The following is a 19,734-nucleotide window of genomic DNA, read 5'->3' on the forward strand; positions in this document are numbered from 1 at the left end:
AAACTGATCCAACCACTATGGAGAGCTGTGTGGAGATTTCTGGACCTACTAAACATAGGAGCTTCCATATGATCCAGCAATTCCACTCCTAGGTATTTACCCAAAAGGACACAGAAACATCAATTCCAAAGAGCACCTGCACCCCTGTGTTTATAGCAGCACTGTTTACAATAGCTAAGCTTTGGAAACAATCCATTTGCCCAAAAATAGATGACTGGATCAAGAAGATGTGGTACTTATACACCATGGAATATTACTCAGCATTCAAAAAGAAAACACATGCAATTTGCAGCAACGGGATGGCGCTGAAAGGGATCATGCAAAGTGAAATAAGCCAGAAGAAAAAGAAAAATAGCGGATGGTCTCACTCATAGCAGGAATCTAGAAAACTTAAATAAGGGACCAGGAAAATGAATAACTATAAGAAAGTGAAAATCCAAATCAAGAGCTACTATGAACAGAGACACTCTATGGGGTGTGGGGGCGGGAAGGGCAGGAATTGGGGTCAAAATAAGGGGATTGCAATTGTATGTGGAATATAAAAATAAAAATTATTTAAAAAATATATTAAGCAACTACTATCAACTCTGCTCACAAACATTGGAAAAAACACAGTTGTGGTAGGAGACGTCAACACCCCACTCTCACCAATGGACATATCAACTTGATAGAAAATAAATAGGGATACACTATCCTTAAATGGAGAATTAGACCTCATGGACTTTTGAGAGAAAACCAGAATACATATTTTTCTCAAATGCACATGGGACATTCTCCAAAATAGACATATTCTAAGAAACAAAGCAAATATCAACAAATTCATGAAGATAAAAATCATATCCACCATCTTCTCACACCATAAAGATATCAAACTAGAAATCAAATATCAATAAAAATCAAGGTAATCAATTAATACATAGAGACTGAACAACATACTCTGAAAGACCACTGGGTTAATGAAGAAATAAAAGAAGATTTTAACAAATACCTTGAAACAAAAAGAATGAGCACATAACTATCCAAAACTTATGAGATGAAGCAAAAGGGGGAAGCAAAAGAGGGAAGATATAGACTACAGGCCCACATCAAGAAATAAGAAAGAGCTCAAATAAATAACCTTCTCTCTCAACTTAAGGAATTAGAAAAATAAAAACAAATAAATGCAAAAGCCAGTAGAATAACAGAAATAACACCAAAGCAGAAGTAAATGAAGTAAAAATTTAAAAGACAACCCAAAAGATCAATAAAGCATAAAGCTGATTCTTTGAAAAAATAAAAATGACAAAACCCTAGCAAGTCTCACAAAGTAATTAAAGGAGAAATGGCAAATAAATAGGATCAAAAAAAAAAGGAGCTATCATAACAGACATTGCAAAAATACAAAGGATAATTAGAGACTACTATGAAGATCAGTACACTAAACAATTCAATAACCTAGACGAGACAGACAGATTCTTGGAATTACACAATCATCAAAGACTGAATTAGGGAAGAAATAGAAACCCTGGACACACTAATCACAAACAAGGAAATTGGAACAATAATCAAAATTCTCCCCAAAAACAGACTCCAGGACCAGAAGCCTTCACAAGTGAATTCTATCAAACTTTTAAAAATGAACTAATGCTTATCTAACTCAAACTCTTTCCAAAATTTAAAAAGGAGCACTTCCAAATACTTTCTATGAGGCCAACATTACTCTAATATCTAAGCCAAACAAAGACAACACACAAAAAAGTAAACACAAAAAAGACAAATCTCCCTAATAAACAAATGCAAAAATCATGAATAAAATCTTAGCAAACCAAATCTAACAATGTATTGAAAGGATCATACACCATGACCAAACATGACTCATTCCTGGAAACTAGGATGCTTCAACATCCAAAAATCAATAAACAAAATTCACCACATCAACAAAAAGAAAGATAAAATCCATATGATCATATCACTAGATCCTGATGAAGAATATGATAAGATCCAATATCCATTTATGATGAAAACCCTCAAAAAGCTGGGGGTAAATGGAACATACATTAATATAATAAAAGCTATTTACAACAAACACACAGTTAAACTTATTCTCAATGATGAAAATACTGAAAGCTTTTTCACAAAGATCTGGTACAAGACAAGGAAGTCCACTATCATCACCACTATTCAATATAATATTGGAAATTCTAGTTAGAGCAATTAGAAAAGAGAAAGATATAAAATGAATCCAAGTTGGGAAAGAAGAAGTAAAGCTATCATTATTTGCAGGTGACATGATATATACAAAGAGAACCCTCAAAAGTTCACAGAAAAACTAATCAAAACAATCAATCAGTTCAGCCATGAAATTAGCACACATAAATCAGTTTCTTTCCTATATACAATGAGTTGGAAGAGGAAGAAGTTAAGAAAGTGATCTCATTTATAATTACACCCAAAATAATTAAATATCTAGGAGTAAACCTAACAAAGGCAGTAAAATATCTATACAAAGAACTACAACACATTGTTGAAATAAATAGAAGACACAAAGAAATAAAAAAGACATTCCCTGCTTGTGGATTGGCCATTGTCAAAATGGCCATACTACCCAAAGGAATATACAGATTCAACATAATCTCAATAAAAATATTAATGGTGTTTTTCAAAGAATTGGAAAAAACACTATGGAAATTTATATAGAGTCATAAAAGACACTAAATAGCCAAAACAATCCTGATTAAAAAAAAAGACTAAGAATGGAGGTATCACATATCTATACTTCAAACTATATTATAAAGTCACAGTAATTAAAACAGCCTGTTAGTGGAACAAAGAGGAAAGGAAGCACAATGAACTACAGTGATGGACTATGGGTTAGTTGGTGGTAGATGCACTTACAGTGGTAAAATCTGATGAGGGTATCCAAGTATTACCTCAATTAAAAATAAATATAAACAAATCATAGAAAATTAAAAATAAATAAGTATAAATAACAAATATTTTTTAAAAAGTCAGAACAATAAAAACAAAATTAGATATTCACATAACACACAATCTGTCAACATAAGACATTTAAAGTCTTGGGCCTCCCCAGTGACGCAGTGGTTAAGCGCTGGGTTGCGAAGCTGCCCGCAGCCTCTGCAGCACCAGTTCTATCCCCAGCTGCTCCCCGCCACCAGAGAGGGTCCCACATGGCGCGCAGACCTCTCCCACCACCCGATGCTCCCCTCAACAGTGTACTTCGGTCCTTCTGCCTGCTCTGCTCCTGCTCTGGCTCTGGTGAATTCTCTCACCCTCCCGCGCTTCTGACTGGGAAGAAAGGAAGGAAGGGAGGGAGGGAGGGAGGGAGGGAGGGAGGGAGGGAGGGAGGGGAGGGAGGAGGGAAGGAAGGGAAGGAAGGAAGGGGAAGGAAGGAAGGAAGGAAGGAAGGAAGGAAGGAAGGAAGGAAGGAAGGAAGGAAGGAAGGAAGGAAGGAAGGAAGGAAAGAAAGAAAGTCTAGAGGACACCAGTAAACATTCTGAGGGCTTTAAGCTTAAGAGGAATGAGAGGGAAAAGGACTAGGGGACACAAGGTATGGTGGTGGGGAATAATAAAAAAAAATAAAAATAAAAAACCACACACACACACACAATGAAAATGTGAATTTGAGTCATGTCTGAGTACGCTCAGAGACTATATCATAGTTGCCTTCTCTGGAAAAAAAAAATCACTAATCATATATGGGCTTAGTCAGACATTTTAATAAGCATGGTCCTGGAGAATTTCCATCATAAAAAATGATAGTCGGACCTGCTCTGCTGGCGCAGTGGTTGAGCGCTGGGCTGGAAAGCTGCCTGCAGCCTCTGCAGCACCAGTTCGATCCCTGCCTGCTGGGGAGGGTTCCACATGGCGTGCAGACCTCTCCTGCCACATCCACTGCTCCCCTCAGCAGTGTATTTCATCAGTCTGCCTGTTCTGTTCCCTGCTCTGGCTCTGATGAATTCTCGTACCCTCCCACACTTCTGACTGTACCCAGTGCTTGTATATATAAATAAATAAATAAATAAATAAATAATAAATAAATAAATAAATCTTTAAAAAAAAATATGATACTTCATTAAAAGTGTTACACTGGTCAAGTCACATTACTTCTTCATTAATAACACCATCAAGTATCATGAATGAACAGGGTCCAAGACTCAGGCTTTAGAAAATTATTGATTTTAAAATGTTTTGGAAATGTAATGATTACTTAATGTCATAAAGTTATATATGTGCCAGGATATTAATATTTATTGTAGTTTGTGGCTATGATACCAATAAGAAGGTAGAAAATAAACTAGATGTTCAATAATAAATGAGCAACTAAATTTTAAAAAATGCTTAAAATACTGATTTTTGAGATTAGTTTAAATTCAGTAAATCATGTTTCATAAAATAACCAAGAAAATGGTTATTTTGCCCTTGTGGCATGACCTTAGCGTGTACTGATCTATAGGAATGAAGAAGACCCAGAATGCTTCCTTAAAAAGAGGGGCAGAAGAAAAGAGAAATGATTCTCAGACCACCTTTAAGCTTCCCAAAAAAACAGGTTATAAGCTCTTTCAGGACAAGATTTTGTCCACCAGATAGTTTAATATTTTAACAGCAAGTATTTGGGAAATATATGTTAAATTGATGACTGGTGGATCTCTATATCTTTACTTCCTTTCCATTCACAGTTTCAGGAATCTCATCTTTAACACATAAAAAGGGGCAAAAATAAATATCTTTCATAGGTCACCCAGACTTCTAAATTCTTAGCACCAGAATCTAGATAAAAAGGAAGAGAAAGTAGTACTGCAGCATATTATCAAGGGAGGTTGTGTACTTCCTTCTTTGGAGAGTTTAATAAAAGAAAATTTGATTATAATCTTTCTGGAACAGTTCACAGGTAGTCCTGATGTAGATGTACTGGATAACCTCTTATGATCCCTTTTATCCAGATGCATCTAATATTTTATTTTCTGTACGTTTGAAGCTAATGAAAATGCAAGATTTTTTTTTTTACAATACAGGAGGGATTTTCAGTTCATACTCTAGGTTTCATAATAAAAAGTGACATTAATTAATGACAAAAAAAATAATTTTCCATGCCCTTTCTACCCAGATATAGTTGGTTTAGCCCATTAAACACCATTATAAAAATTTGAAAGACATGTTATTTTAAGTAGAACAATTTGGTACTAAGAGAAAATTAATCCACCAGAACAGGGGGACCCAACTGGTTTCGATGCTTAGCAAATCTTGCTAATAAGGCTACCATTTTTGAAAGAGTTCAAATATTTACAGTGAGGAGAGTTAGAACTAGGTTAGAGGGGAGAGGAATAGTGAAAGAGAAACTAAAATTGTCTTTATTAATCTAGTAATTTGTTTGAAACATAAGGAGAAAGATCACTTATTTAGTTTCTTTGCCATATGCTTGACCAAAAGCAAACACTGAATAGCTACCACACTAGAAAGACTGGTTCAAGAGATGATCCTTATCAAATGTAATTATAGCAGTGGCATGAACTGAACCCAAAGTAATAAAAAAAAAAAAAAACACTGATAAACAGAAGGCTGAACCAAACATTAAACCATACTGTTGGGAGCCTTATAATCCTTGGGAAAAGAGAAGGAAAGAGACAAGAATAGGAAGAGAAAGACAAACATAAGACGGTTGGGGCGTTATCAATAAAGCAATTAACAAATACACTTCATATTTTTGTAAAGCACAATTGTTTACATGAAATACCAAGGCCAAAGTGATCCCAAGATAAAAGGATTATAAAGAAGTCTAAAAGTCATTTTTCAGACAATGAAAGAGGGGCTTAGCAAGCTTTGTTCTAGAATCCCAAAACAACTGGAATAGGCAATGAAAGCACAAATCCTTAATTTGTCATCACTACTACATTTGCCTTTAAACAGAACTGCGTAATAATCATGGCTATGCAAAATGTTCAAATAAGAAGGTAAACATTGTGCTTAGGATCTACTTCGCATGCCCATTTCTAATGAAATGGTAAGAAATCTGAGTAAAAATTAAATTGAACTTATAAACTATCACTGTTATCAGAATAGTTATTCAAGGAGGAGATTATACTCAGAGTGACTGAAAGGGGTAAGCAAAGATCTTTAGGTCATTTGTCGGTGAGCAAGACAGTATCAATTCCTGTGAGACAGCATACAAACTTAAAGGCAAGTAGTCCCTAAACTACTGACTCATCCCCAGACTACCTCCTTTATTCTGGGAAAAGGGTAAGGAGTATTTATTCATTCATACACTCATTCATTAATTGATTCATTCAATTGCTTTTGAGGATCAGAGTCTATCCCAGTGGCTAGCAATAAATATTTTCTGAATTAAAGAATGGTTTGGGGGGTGAAAGGAGAATCCCTAGCAGATCCAGACTTGGCAGGGTCTGTTCATGTAATTTATTCAAACTTTCCACCCCATGTAATATTGTGCACTTGTGCATTTATGCCAAGTGTTTACATGGTATGTGTGTGTATACACACTATTAAATTTGTTCAATGTAGAAATATTGAGAATAACTCCATAAACTCTCTGATGTGGAATTTAACATTTTCGTTTATATGGAGTTTCAAGGTTCCTTTCCATTTATCTTTCTTTGTCCTTTTTGTTGAATTGCTGTCACCAAATTCCAAGTCATCTCAGAAATCTTTATTTTTTAAAAAGATTTATTCATTTATTTATACAAGAACCAGGGTACAGGCCAGAAGTGTGGGAGGGTGAGAGGATTCACCAGAGACAAAGCAGGGAACAGATCAGGCAGACTGACGAAACACACTGCTGAGGGGAGCAGAAGGCGAGACAGGAGAGGTCTACGTCGCCCTGTGGGACCCTTACCCGCCTGAAGGGATCAAATCGGCACTGCTGAGGCTGCAGACAGCTTCACAGCACTGCGCTCAACCGCCTGCGCCACCCAGGGGAGGCCCCATCTCAGAAATCTTTTTTTTTTTCCCCAATGCATTGAGCACTTTATTATTTTTTAATATTTTATTTTATATAATTCTTACATCATTTCTCATTTTTGCACAATGTAGGCATTATCATTTTGGTTATATTCCCCATACAATTGCACCCCCCTTATTTTGACCCTAGGCCTTCCATCCCCTTCCCTCCCCCGGCCCAGTGTGTCTCTGGTTTATAGTTGCTTGTTGATTTTGATTTTTACTTTGTATTAGTCTTTTTCCTGGTCCCTTATTTAGGTTTACGAAACTCCTGCTATGAGTGAGACCATCCAGTATTTTTCTTTTTCTTTCTGACTTATTTCACTGAGCATAATCCCTTCTAGCTCCATCCATGTTGCTGCAAACTGCATGTGTTTATCTTTTTTGAGTGCTGAGTAATATTCCATTGTGTATATGTACCACATCTTCTAGATCCAGTCATCTTACACCAGTAAGAGTGGCACATATTAAAAAAAAACTAGCGGGCCTCCCCGGTGGCACAGAGGTTGAGCGCTGGGTTGTGAAGCTGCCCGCAGCCTCTGCAGCGCCGGTTCGATCCCTGGCTGCTCCCGGCCAACAGAGGAGGGTCCCACATGGCGTGCAGACCTCTCCTGCCACCCGCTGCTCCCCTAAGCAGTGTACTTTGGTCCTTCTGCCTGCTCTGCTTCCCACTCTCGCTCTGGTGGATTCTCTCACCCTCCCGCGCTTCTGACTGTACCCAGTGCTTGTATAAATAAATAAGTGGATAAATCTTAAAAAAAAAAAAAAAAACTAGCAACAACAAATTTTGGCGAGGTTGTGGAACAAAAGGAACTCTCCTGCATTGCTGGTGGGAGTGAAAACTGGTCCAACCACTATGGAGAGCTGTGTGGAGATTTCTTGACCTACTAAACATAGAGCTTCCATATGATCCAGCAATTCCACTACTAGGTATTTACCCAAATGACACAGAAACATCAATTCCAAAGGGCACCTGCATCCCTATGTTTATAGCAGCACTATTTATAATAGCTAAGCTTTGGAAACAACCCAAATGCCCAAAATTAGATGACTAGATCAAGAAAATGTGGTACATATACCATCTCAGAAATCTTAAGGGTTTTATCAGCTACTGACCTTCCAAAATTACACTCCTACTAGCTACCTGGCAGCTAGAATAGAATTAGGGGAAAACTGTAAAAGACTAAATTTAAAAAATGAGCACTTAAGTTTTACCTTAAATGACTAAAACAAATCATCTCATGGCAAGAAGTTAGAGTATATAAAGTAATATTCTCTATAAAGTCAAACTGGTCTTTACTGAAGTTTGCTAAGTAGGGGTAATGGAAATTGTTCAGCTATTCTTCATAATTTCTGTAAGAACTTCAATTTCCCCGATTATCCTTTTATAAGGATAATGTAAACTAAAATTAAGATATTTTGCTACATGGTCAATACAGACTTTATATGGTAAATGAAATTAGCAAAGATTTTTGTACTTTTTTATTTTTTTTTAATTTTTTACATTATTGCTCATTTTTAAACAATACTTGCTTCCCCCAACCCCCTCAGGAGTAGTCCCCATAGAGTTTCCTTCACCAATGCACCCATGCACCATCACCACAGTCCCCTGTGCTCCTCCCTCCCTCCCTCTGATCCCTCTCCCTCCTCCTCCCCTGCAGTAGGCCTCTGATTTATAATTGTCCGTTTTTTGTTGTGTTTTGTGCTGTTATTATTTTTTTTTACACTGATGTCTTATTGGGTTTCCCTATAGTCCTGCTATAAGTGAAACCATCCAATATTTTTCTTTCTCCTTCTGGCTTATTTCACTGAGCATAATTCCTTTTTTTCCTGAAGTAGTTTGGATTTGTCTTGAGAAAAATTTTCATTAGACATTTCAAGTATAAATAATATTCAGATGTTAATAATATACAGATGTTTGTTTCATTCTTTTCTAATCATAAATATTTATCCTCTGCCATAATTTCCATAATCTATGTCATTAACTCTTAAATATTTCAGATATTACTCCTGACTATACCTTTAACATTGCTTAGAAGATTTAAATTTAACACAATATTTCTTATTTTTTTAAAGATTTAATTAATTATTTATAAAAACACTGGGTACAGTCAGAAGCGCAGGAGGGTGAGAGAATTCATCAGAGCCAGAGCGGGTTGCAGAACAGGCAAACTGACGAAATACACTGCTGAAGGGAGCAGTGGGCATGGCAGGAGAGGTCTGTATGCCATGTGGGACCCTCACCAGCCGGGGATCGAACCGGCGCTGCAGAGGCTGCGGGCAGCAGCCCAGTGCTCAACTGCTGTGCCACCGGGGAGGCCCTATTTCTTAATTTTTTAAGGTAGAAATTCACTGAAACAAACCCTAGAAATCTGACTGTAGAATTAAGTCTACCAGAGACGGAAAGTGGAGGTGAGGCACAAAGAGAGGTGGGGGCCCAAAAGACTATTGTGGAGGAGTATAAGTGTTTTTTTGGTGGTTGTGGTATAGTAACATACATTTGAAAAGTTGTGAACCTGTATCTCTGAATCATATACAACATCATAAACCAATGTTTCCTCAATGAAAAGAATAAAAACAAATGGGAACACACTCCTGAATGACCTTAATAGTCCTCAATAAAAAAAAAAAATGCTGAGAAATAAAAAAAAAATCCCTGAAAAAGCTTCACCCTACCCAATTCCTCTTTTGAGAATTATAAAGTATTTTTAGCTAACGTTTAAGACCAAATATGTTAAAACTTCTGAAAGTATGAAATCAAATTCCTTTATTTTCAGTAATGCATTTCCAATGATATTTGTAGAAGCTTTCTTCCATGATATTCTTGATTTTATATCATTCATATTCTGCTTGTAAGGGTGATTAGATGCAAAGAAAGGTTACTGACCTACTCAAATCATACAGGTAACAGTCAATAATGCATACTTACCTTTAAAGTTGTACACTATAGCTAAAAGCTAAAAATCCCTTCCAAAAATATTTCTTGTCTACTTATGGCTAGATTGCCTTACACTAGGTAATTTTCTTAAATAGGTATAAAGATACAAGTTCTGCATTATAACTAATAGTATATACTGAGCTATTATGATTTTGATCTTCTGAGGAATTCTAAACTCTGTATGATATAAGAGGCCACCAGAATTATTCTTCATATTGATCTAGACAGATTAAGAAATACTTTTCACAGTTTCCCTAGTTGATCATAAAAGAAAAATTTTAATGACTTTTAAACTACTTTCAGAGCCATAGTCACAGTGGGCAATTAATAAATATCAATCAGTAGGTACAATAGCATAGGGATTAAGAGCCTGGGCTCCAGAATCAGACAAACCTGACATATACTTTATTAGATCTCTGTCCCAGCAAGCTTTCCGAGCCTTTTTCCTCTCAGTACAAATTGGCACAATAAGAGTACTGACTTCACTATGTTTTCACAAGATATAATGATATAATACATGTAAAGTTATTACTACTGTTCCTGTACCTTTTAAGTGTTCAATGAATGACAGCTTTAATTATTATCAACTAAAACTGACAAATTGCTTCCATGAGAAATTACAGTGAGATGATTTATCAAATTTTTAACATATTAATATCTGTCTATGCTCATCTTTCTTCTAGGTCACCTTTGAAATAACAAAGTGTATAGAATGACCTCTGATATCATACAGCTACTAAAAAAATTTTACTGTTACACATGTGTATGCTTGTCCTTATCTGTCTATAGGAAAACAATTTACTATTATAATTTTAATGTTGAAAAATATGTAGCACATATGATCAAACATTGATGGTAAAGGATGAAACTTACAAAATTTTTTCATGTTCTGTGAACTAAGAGGAATATTCCTTGGTGTTTAGAAAATGAAGTTCTATTTGATTTGACTCATTATCAGAAATCCCCTAAGCAGAGTGTTGTCTGGTTGCACTCCGACTCTATGATAGGGTCTAATTTCCAGAAAGGATTATGTCAAAGAGGAAGAACTCAAAGATAGATTCTAGAACCAGACTTTATAAATCATAGGAATACTGCCTTCTTGATGAAATTAGAATATACACAGAATCAGAAAATGTCACCTTTTACTTCTGTTGTTTTATAACAATACAAAGATTCTTTTTTTAAAAGATTTATGTATGTATGTATGTATGTATGTATGTATGTATGTATGTATGTATTTATTTATTTATACAAGCACTGGATACAGTCAGAAGCACGGGAGGGTGTGAGAATTCACCAGAGCCAGAGCGGGGAGCAGAGCAGACAGAAGGACCGAAGCACACTGCTGAGGGGAGCAGTCTGTGCGCCATGTGGGACCCTCCTCAGGTGGCCGGGGAGCAGCTGGGGATTGAACCGGCGCTGCAGAGGCTGCGGGCAGCTTTGCAACCCAGCGCTCAACCGCTGCGCCACAGGGGAGGCCCTACAAAGATTCTTTTCAGAGAAAAGAATCAAAATCATAAAAGTACAAAATGGATTTGCCATATGACCCAGAAATTCCATTCCCACGTATCTAACCAAAGAATACAAAAACACTGATTCAAAGGGAAACATGCACTCTCCTGTACACTTAAGCACTATTTACAATTGCCAAGGTTTGGAAACAAGCTAAGTGCCCAAATACAGATGAATGATCAGGAAGATTTGGTATATATACAAAAAGGAGTACTAGTTAGAAATCAAAAAACATAAACTCTTGCCATTTTGGGCAATATGAATGGAGCTGAAGGGATTGTGTTAAATGAAATCAGAAGAAAAAAGAAAAATGCTGGATGGTGTCAATTATATGTGGAATATTGAGAAACCAAACACAGGATCAGATAAAGCAAAACTAAGAACTAAACCTGGAAAAGTTGACTATAGAACTGAGGTGACCAGAGTGGGGAGGGAAGGGGTGAGAACAAGGTGGGGTAGAGTACAATGGACTATCATGGTGGACTATGGATGTCTTGGTTGTGGGTGCCATGTGGTGACAACACTTGAAGAGGGTGATCCAACGCTTCTCATACACAAACAACAAAAAATGTATATAAAAATGTTCACCTTAAGAATGACAAATACTATTTTTTTTCTTTGTTGTGTTTTGTATTGTTATTATTTTTTTACACTGATGTCTTATTTGGTTCCCCTATATTCCTGCTGTAAGTGAAACCATCTGACATTTTTCTTTTTCCATCTGACTTATTTCACTGAGCATAATTCCTTCTAGCTCCTCCACGTTGCTGCAAACGGAATGAGTTTATCTTTTTTGATTGCTGAGTAATATTCCATTGTATACGTGTACCACATCTTGAGTCATCTATTTTTGGGCATTTGGGTTGTTTCCAGGTTTTAGCTATTGTAAATAGTGCTGCAATAAATATAGGGGTACAGGTGTTCTTTTGAATCAATGTTTTTGTGTCCTTTGGGTAGATCCCTAGGAGTGGAATTGCTGGGTCATATGGTAGCTCCATTTTTAGTAGACTGAGGAACCTCCACACAGCTTTCCACAGTGGTTGGACCAGTTTGCACTCTCACCAGCAATGTAGGAGAGTTCCTTTTTTGCCACATCCTCGCCAACATTTGTGGTTGCTATTTTTTTTTTTATATATATGTGCCATTCTTACTGGTGTAAGGTGGTATCTCAGTGTGGTTTTGATTTGCATTTCCCTGATTATAAGGGATATTGACCATTTTTTCATATGCCTGTTGGCCATTTGCATTTCCTTTTTAGAGAAATGTCTTTTAAGATCTTCTGCCCATTTTTTTTTTTTTTTTTTTTTATTTTTTTTTATTTTTAAATGTATTTTATTTTATATAATTCTTACATAATTTTTCTTTTTTTTTTTTTTTTTAAAATTTTATTGTTATATTCCCCATACAATTGCAGCCCCCCCATGCCCATTTCTTTTTTAAAAAAGATTTTTTTATTTATTTATACAAGAGCTGGGGTACAGGCCAGAGGTGCGGGAGGGTAAGAGGATTCACCAAAGACAGAGTGGGGAGCAGAACAGGCAGACTGACTGAAAACACTGCTGAGGGTAGCAGCAGGTGAGGCGGGAGAGGTCTGCTGTGTCATCTGGGTATCTCCCTGGCCAGCCGGGAATCGAATCTGCACTGCAGAGGCTGGGACAGCTTCACAGTGCTGTGCTCAACCCCTGCGCCACTGGGGAGGCCTGCCCATTTTTTGACTAGATTTACTTTGTTTTTACAGATCAGAGACATACTGCGGGGGAGGAAGAGGGAGAGGGTTCAGAGGTAGGGAGAGTGGAGCACAGGGTACTGTGGTAATGGTGCACTGGTTCATTGCTGAATGAAATTCTATGGGGACTACACCTGAGGGGGTGGAGGGAAGCAAATATTGTTTAAAAATGAACAATGATGTAAAAATAAAATATATATATATATATATAAAAGAATGGCAAATAGTACTTTAAAATATGCACTTGGTCACGCAATTTTTTATTTAAAAAAGAACTAAATTGAATGTGAAAATAGGGCTACTAACCTCCCTACCTCTCCCACTCGCACCTAATTCTCACATGCAGATTATGGATAAAGACACACATGCCTAGTTAGACATCATCCAGCCTCTTTCTTTCTTTTTAAGCATCATCCAACCTTAAATAGCAATTACAAATTCCTAATCACATGACAAAATTTTAAAGTCCTATTAACAAAATTTCTGTTCAATATTTATACACAGAAAATGTATAAATAACACAGTGCTTGGAAGTGGGTTCTGCAGTAAGAACAAACTCAGTTCAATCATTTGTTGCTCTTTCAATATACCTAATGTTTCTAGTTCCTAGAGATACCTCCTCTAACTACATGAAATGCATCTAATAATAGTACTTAGCTCACAGTGTAATTATAAGGATTAAACTGAGATAATGTGTGTAAAGTGATAGACATAGTTTTTGATATATTTGATCCATAAATAAATGCTAACTTTTACTATTACTAGTCAAATCTCAGTTAACCATATTAATAATAATAAAATTTCTAGTGACATTGACTCTGAGTAATTTTAATTATAAATTTTTTGAATTCATTACAATGTTTTTAAACTTATATTTCAGTTGCCTGATGCTCTGGCACTTCAAACTAATAAAGCCAAAATATGAGAAAATGGGACAGAAAATAATCCCTCTGCTTAGAATTCTTCTCTACTGACCAAAAGTAAAAAGTCAGGTTGGCCTCTCAAATCATAAATTAGCTGCCCCTTCTCTCTAAATGTACTTTTGTTTAACCTTGGTCTGGATTAGAAGTACTGAGTTTAAAAGCCCTCTTGATAGGCTGCAAAGTAGAACTGGAGTCAAAGATAGTCAGATAGTTACAAACAGAATCCCAAAATGCTTATTTCTTTTGTATTCCTATCATTTTGTGTGTGTGGGGGGGTGGTAACAGTGGCTTACAACACTGTATATGTTTTCGGAGTACAGGTTCATACCACTTAACTAAAGTGTATCACCAAAGTACTCATAACCCCCACCAAAGTTCATTAAGCTTCCCCCTCATCCCCTCACACCACACCTCCCAATGATCTCCACCACCCCAGTCTCCCTCCCTGGTAGCCTCAATTCTACGGTTTGTTTCAATATGTTTAATTTTATCAGTAAGAAATGAAATACAACATTTCACCCTTGAAATTCAATTAAAGAAGAAAATACTCCTTTAAAAGATATATGTTTGATTATACAATATGTATTTTAGAAATTAACTACATATCATTAAAACATTTGACCTGATTTTATCCAGTGCTTCAATTTATTTTTTTATGCCAACCCAGGAGGATGACTGACCTTATTGTATCCAAAACCTTCCTAAAATGAATAGTCTGTAGCCAGAAAATCCATTTTATCTTTCTCGATTACCAGATTCTGATTACTTTACTAATCACCCAAATATATTCTTTCCTACAACCATTTAAGTATATTTTTTAAATGACCAAAAATTATCACATCTATAACTGTGTTTCCCAAGCCTCTTTAAATTGGGCCAAATTATTCCATTGGCTTTGCCACTGTTGCTGTGACATTTAGGAAATCAGTCATCAGATACAGGACTCCGAGTTGAAGTAAAAGCTGCCATTTTCCACTATACTTGACATGAAAAAAAACCCACATCCTGTCACCTCAAGAATAGTTTCTAATTTACTCTGCTAAGTAGTTTAAAATCTTAAAATAGTATTCAAACAAACCTTGGCAGCTGTAACAAACACCATAGCGTTCATCAGATTATTTTTCAATTTAAAAATACAAAGCAGCAAAATACTATCACTTATAATGCAACTACTGGAGAATCATATAAATGAAGTACTGTAACTTGTTTTTCTAATTCATATTCTCCAAATGAAGAAAACACTGTGGCTAGTAACTTGTGATTTGGCAATGAGTGTTCATTTTCTTCACTTGTTTTTATAACTTGTGCCACAGAGGAAAATAATGTAGACACACAGTTCCCTCCCTCTTACCCTTGAGAGATATGTTCCAAGACTCTCAGTGAACACTTGAAATCTCAAATAGTACCAAACCAAATAGTTGCTATGCATACATATGTATGATAGAGTTTAATTTATAAATTAAGTATAATATTAAACAATTATAAAATTGAACAATTACACTGTAATAAAAGTTATCTTAATGTGGCATATCTCTCTCTCTCTCAATATCTTCTAGTACATAATATTTCTGGACAGTGATTGACCAGGTAACTGAAATCACAAAAAGTGAAACTGCAGCAACTAATTTATGTTTCAACATAAAAACAATCATTTTACAGAGCTATTCCATAAAAAGAACCCTCAGAAGCCATATATCAACCACAATCTTGTCTATCTAACACACCTAAAATGTATAGAGGCCATGAAATGGATACTATCAAGGATTTAATGGAAAGAAAAATGGTGAGAACACTCCCAAACCAGCAAAATTCTCCAAACTATGATCACTCCAGTAATTCAAAGGCCAACACTGATTTTTGTTAAAAGTTTATGAAATGTATTAAGTTTTATAGGCTATGTGCCCACGATTTCTTTCCAGTTAAATGTAAGTGTACAGGGCATTACAGTCTCAAGGAAAAAAAAAAAACATGACAATGAATACTGTGTTACAGCAGGTTAAGACATGCATGAACAGTTCTGAACAGTGAGAAATCATTTCCCATAGATAGGCAACTGGAAAGTTGCATTCTTACTAAATGGTTTTCATAAAAAGAAACAATATTAGGACCTGAATTTTCATAACTTGACCTATAAGAGACCAGTTCCAAATGTGCACCCCTCTATCTCCTTGACCTTAAGTGAATAGTCATTTACCACACTTACTGACATTCACCTTTAGACATTCTAGCCATCCTCCACACAGCCTTATTTCTACTCCCATATATGTACATGCTCAGGCTATTCTTCCACATATAGGACTTACTCCTTTCTGTACCTCTCTCCTCATGTTCACATTTATCGCCTCATGCCTCCTAGCTGTCATGTCTCACTGGGAGAATGTCTTCTTGGTGATTAAAGATACATTATTGGATTCAAACATCTTGCACTGGATTCAAATTCTGTGGCTTACTAGTTGTGTGACCTTGAGAAAGCGTACTAGTTGTGAGAAAGTTGTTTTACCTCTCAGAACCTCTATTTCCTTACCTTAAAAGTAGAGATAATCGGGCCTCCCTGGTAGCACAAGGGGTTAAGCACTGCACTATGAAGCAATCCACAGCCTCTGCAGCACAAGTTCGATCCCTGGCTGCCCAGGGAGAAACCCACATGGCAAGACAGACCTCTCCTGTCTTGCCCGCTACTCCCCTCAGCAGTGTATTTCAGTCAGTCTGCCTGTTCTGTTCTCCACTCTGTCTCTGGTGGATCCTCTCAACCCCTGCATCTCTGACCTGTACCCCAGCTCTTGTATGCATAAGTAAATAAATCTTAAAAAAAAAAAGTAGAGATAATCACAGAACCTAAGTCACAGGACTAGACATTTTCATGAAAAAATGAGATGTACTTAACACACTTAAGTGTTCCTATTAACTATCATTATAATGGCTACTATCAAAGTCGACTGCAAAAATCAACATACTTGCTTTCATTTCTAAAAAGCAAGTGCTACTCTTCTGTATTGAGGTAGAGTTGAGTACAAGTTTGAAAATTTTTTCTAATCAGGCTATGAGGGAAAGAGAATCTTGGATTAAGGACAGAATAAATTAATATTGACTTGAAATTATCATAGATATTCCCCTCTCCAATAAAATAGCTAATATTGGCTATTTATATGGCAAATAGAGTCAGAGAACAGTCAGAAATTCTAATCCAAAACCAAAAGTTTTTTTTTTTAATGTTCTTCAGAGAACTACACTTAATCACATATAAGAATATATCACTTTACATAGCTGCTGGGTTTTTGTCTGGATTTTTGTCCCAAAATTTCTGGAATTGTGTGTTAAAAACAACCTGGTAGCATTATAAAGGTATTGCAAATTGGAGAGTCCTGATTTATGTTATAAAGAAGCTCTATCTGAAGTACATAATGAGTACTATTTTAGTACTATTTAAAAGTACTGTAAATTATAATAGAACAAGGATTTATTTTGGTAATATGGAGTAGATTTTTATAACAGGCTAATAAGAACTATAATTACTGCATCAACAAAAAAAATCCCTATCATATATAAGAAAAATTAAAACACACATAGTATAAATATTTCCTATTTGCATAGTCTTCAAGAATGGTGTCTAACAATTGAAATAATAGAAGATAGCAGTCATTTTAAAGAAATTTAAGTACTAACAAAGAGAGGTACAGCTGCTCTTATATGAATAGAAATTCTGAAAGGTTTTTGTACTTGAATCTGCGATTTGGGAAGGGGTGAGAGCAAGAAAGAAAAGAATAAACAGCAGTATTAAAACTGCATATCACAAAAGTAAAAGTACCTTCCTGATCTGTTCACTCTAATTAGGAGTTTAGCTAAAAGTCTTGAGCTGGTCTTTAAAAATTTACAATTTATAATTATTGTACTGTACTTGAGGTTCTGAGTAACTCAAATACTTTGAAATATCAGAATTAATATCCTTGGAAAATAATAAGGCAAGAAATTCACAAAGTGGGGTTCAGAGGAAACCTAAAAAAATTTTTTTTTGAACCTAAACTTGCTAAAAAAAAAAAAAATGTAAGCTTACGTATTCTATTTCAAAACCGTCTAAACACACTTGGTGGCCATAGAAGGCAAAGTTCAAGGTTCAAGATTCTTGTGAGTTCACATAACCTTCAGTCCTATAACAAACCCTCTTAAGAGGTAAATAATCAAAACAAAACCAGAGAAAATATTCTGCTCTAAAGCTCAGAAAAGACGGAGTTACTAAATCTTACATTCCAAATTCACACATCTGCTGTTGCCAACTGGTGGCTTTTCCCTTAAGTTGTGAAAAATAGTATATTTTCACTTTTATCATGGATGTACCCTCAGTTTTCACCCCAGTTTATCTCCACAGCTGCTGGAAAAACTGTTATTCTAAATAAAGAGTGTGAATCCAGTAGGTGAAATGTCCTATAATTTGAAGCAGAGCAATTTGAGTATGCCACTACCCCAGAAGCCACTTTTAGTTCCCTTTCCAGTTCTTAAGACAATTACAAATTTTTAGAAGTAAAATATTTTGAAAGAATAAAAGAAAAATAAGTCAAAATGAGAGAAAATATAGGAGGAAAAAAAATCAGATCCATTGTAACAGACACACAACTTTGTATCATTTCCCCTCCATTTCTGTATAGTTTTAAAAGACCTTTAAGCTGAAGCTAAATACCCTTTCATATAAACTCTCAAAATGAGTTGCAGGGGGTCACTCTGAAAATAATCACAATGTTTCAGTAGATCGCCACTCAGTCGTCATTAGTTAGAGCATGTGTACCTCCATCCTTTATGAATATGCACTCCTGCCCCTTGCTTTGGTACCTAGGAAACATATGCCAAATACCTCACTCTAGAAACTCACCCATGTGTAATTTTACTTGACTTCTTCACCTGATGAAGATGCTGAAGACCCTATACCACTATGTCTCATGTGCCAAAACTCGGTAGCTTTCTTTTTCCTTCAAAGAAGAAATATATCCTAACCTTATAAGGCAAACAAAGCTAACTTCCATGGGTAAATGAAATCGATGCAACAAAAGAAAGAAAGAAAGTGAAAATGGGGGAGAGTGAGAGCCTGTGAGATGCATGTGTCTTCCGAATGAGAAGCTGCTAGACGAACTTCTGCAATTTAACGGTTCTGTGGCAGCAGGAGACTGGTGTGTAGGAAAACAATAAAGGTGGACACTCCACCCTCCTTACCGCCGTTGAGCCAGAGGAAGATGCAATATACACACGGATCACCATCGTGAGAACAGCGGCTGCAGTTGTTTGGTTCCTGCAAATCGCTGGGGAGCAGCTGCAGCGAAGGCTGGAATCCAACTAGGGCCAAACAGAGGTTGGAAGAGAAGAGTGGGGGAAGGTGGAAGGGGAACTCGCCAGAGCCCCGCCCCCTCGCTTGGCGGCTTTCTCTGGGCTCCCAGCGCTGCAGTCCCAGCCCCAAACCCCGGAAGGCTAAGACTCCTTTGCAACATTTCTATTTTTTTTTTTAAATAGGGAATCTCGAATAGCACCGCGAGATCTGTTGAAACATTTATTTTTGACCATTCCCTCCCGAGAAGAGGGAGAGGAGAAAGAAAAATTAAAAAGAAGTATTGAATTAGATTCGAATTAGATTCACCCCTCCCCCGCGGAGAGCAAAAGTTGTGCATAAAACTTCCTGCTTAGAAGTGCATGCAAATATGAAG

General features: G+C 36.3%; 1 protein-coding gene across 1 annotated transcript in view; it reads right to left on the reverse strand.

Moving 5' to 3' along the window:
* Window positions 1–19,485, reverse strand: part of SH3BGRL (SH3 domain binding glutamate rich protein like) — a 61,550-nt gene extending 42,065 nt beyond the window's left edge. Inside the window, 1 exon segment of the mRNA XM_037512228.2 lies at window positions 19,250–19,485. Within this exon segment, the coding sequence (XP_037368125.1) occupies window positions 19,250–19,294 (45 nt within the window). The 5' untranslated portion in view covers window positions 19,295–19,485.
* Between the last annotated feature and the right edge of the window lie 249 nt (window positions 19,486–19,734).

This window comes from Talpa occidentalis, unplaced genomic scaffold, assembly GCF_014898055.3.
Source record: "Talpa occidentalis isolate TD23 unplaced genomic scaffold, MPIMG_talOcc4v2.1 talOcc4.15, whole genome shotgun sequence".
Classification (NCBI taxonomy): Eukaryota; Metazoa; Chordata; class Mammalia; order Eulipotyphla; family Talpidae; genus Talpa; species Talpa occidentalis.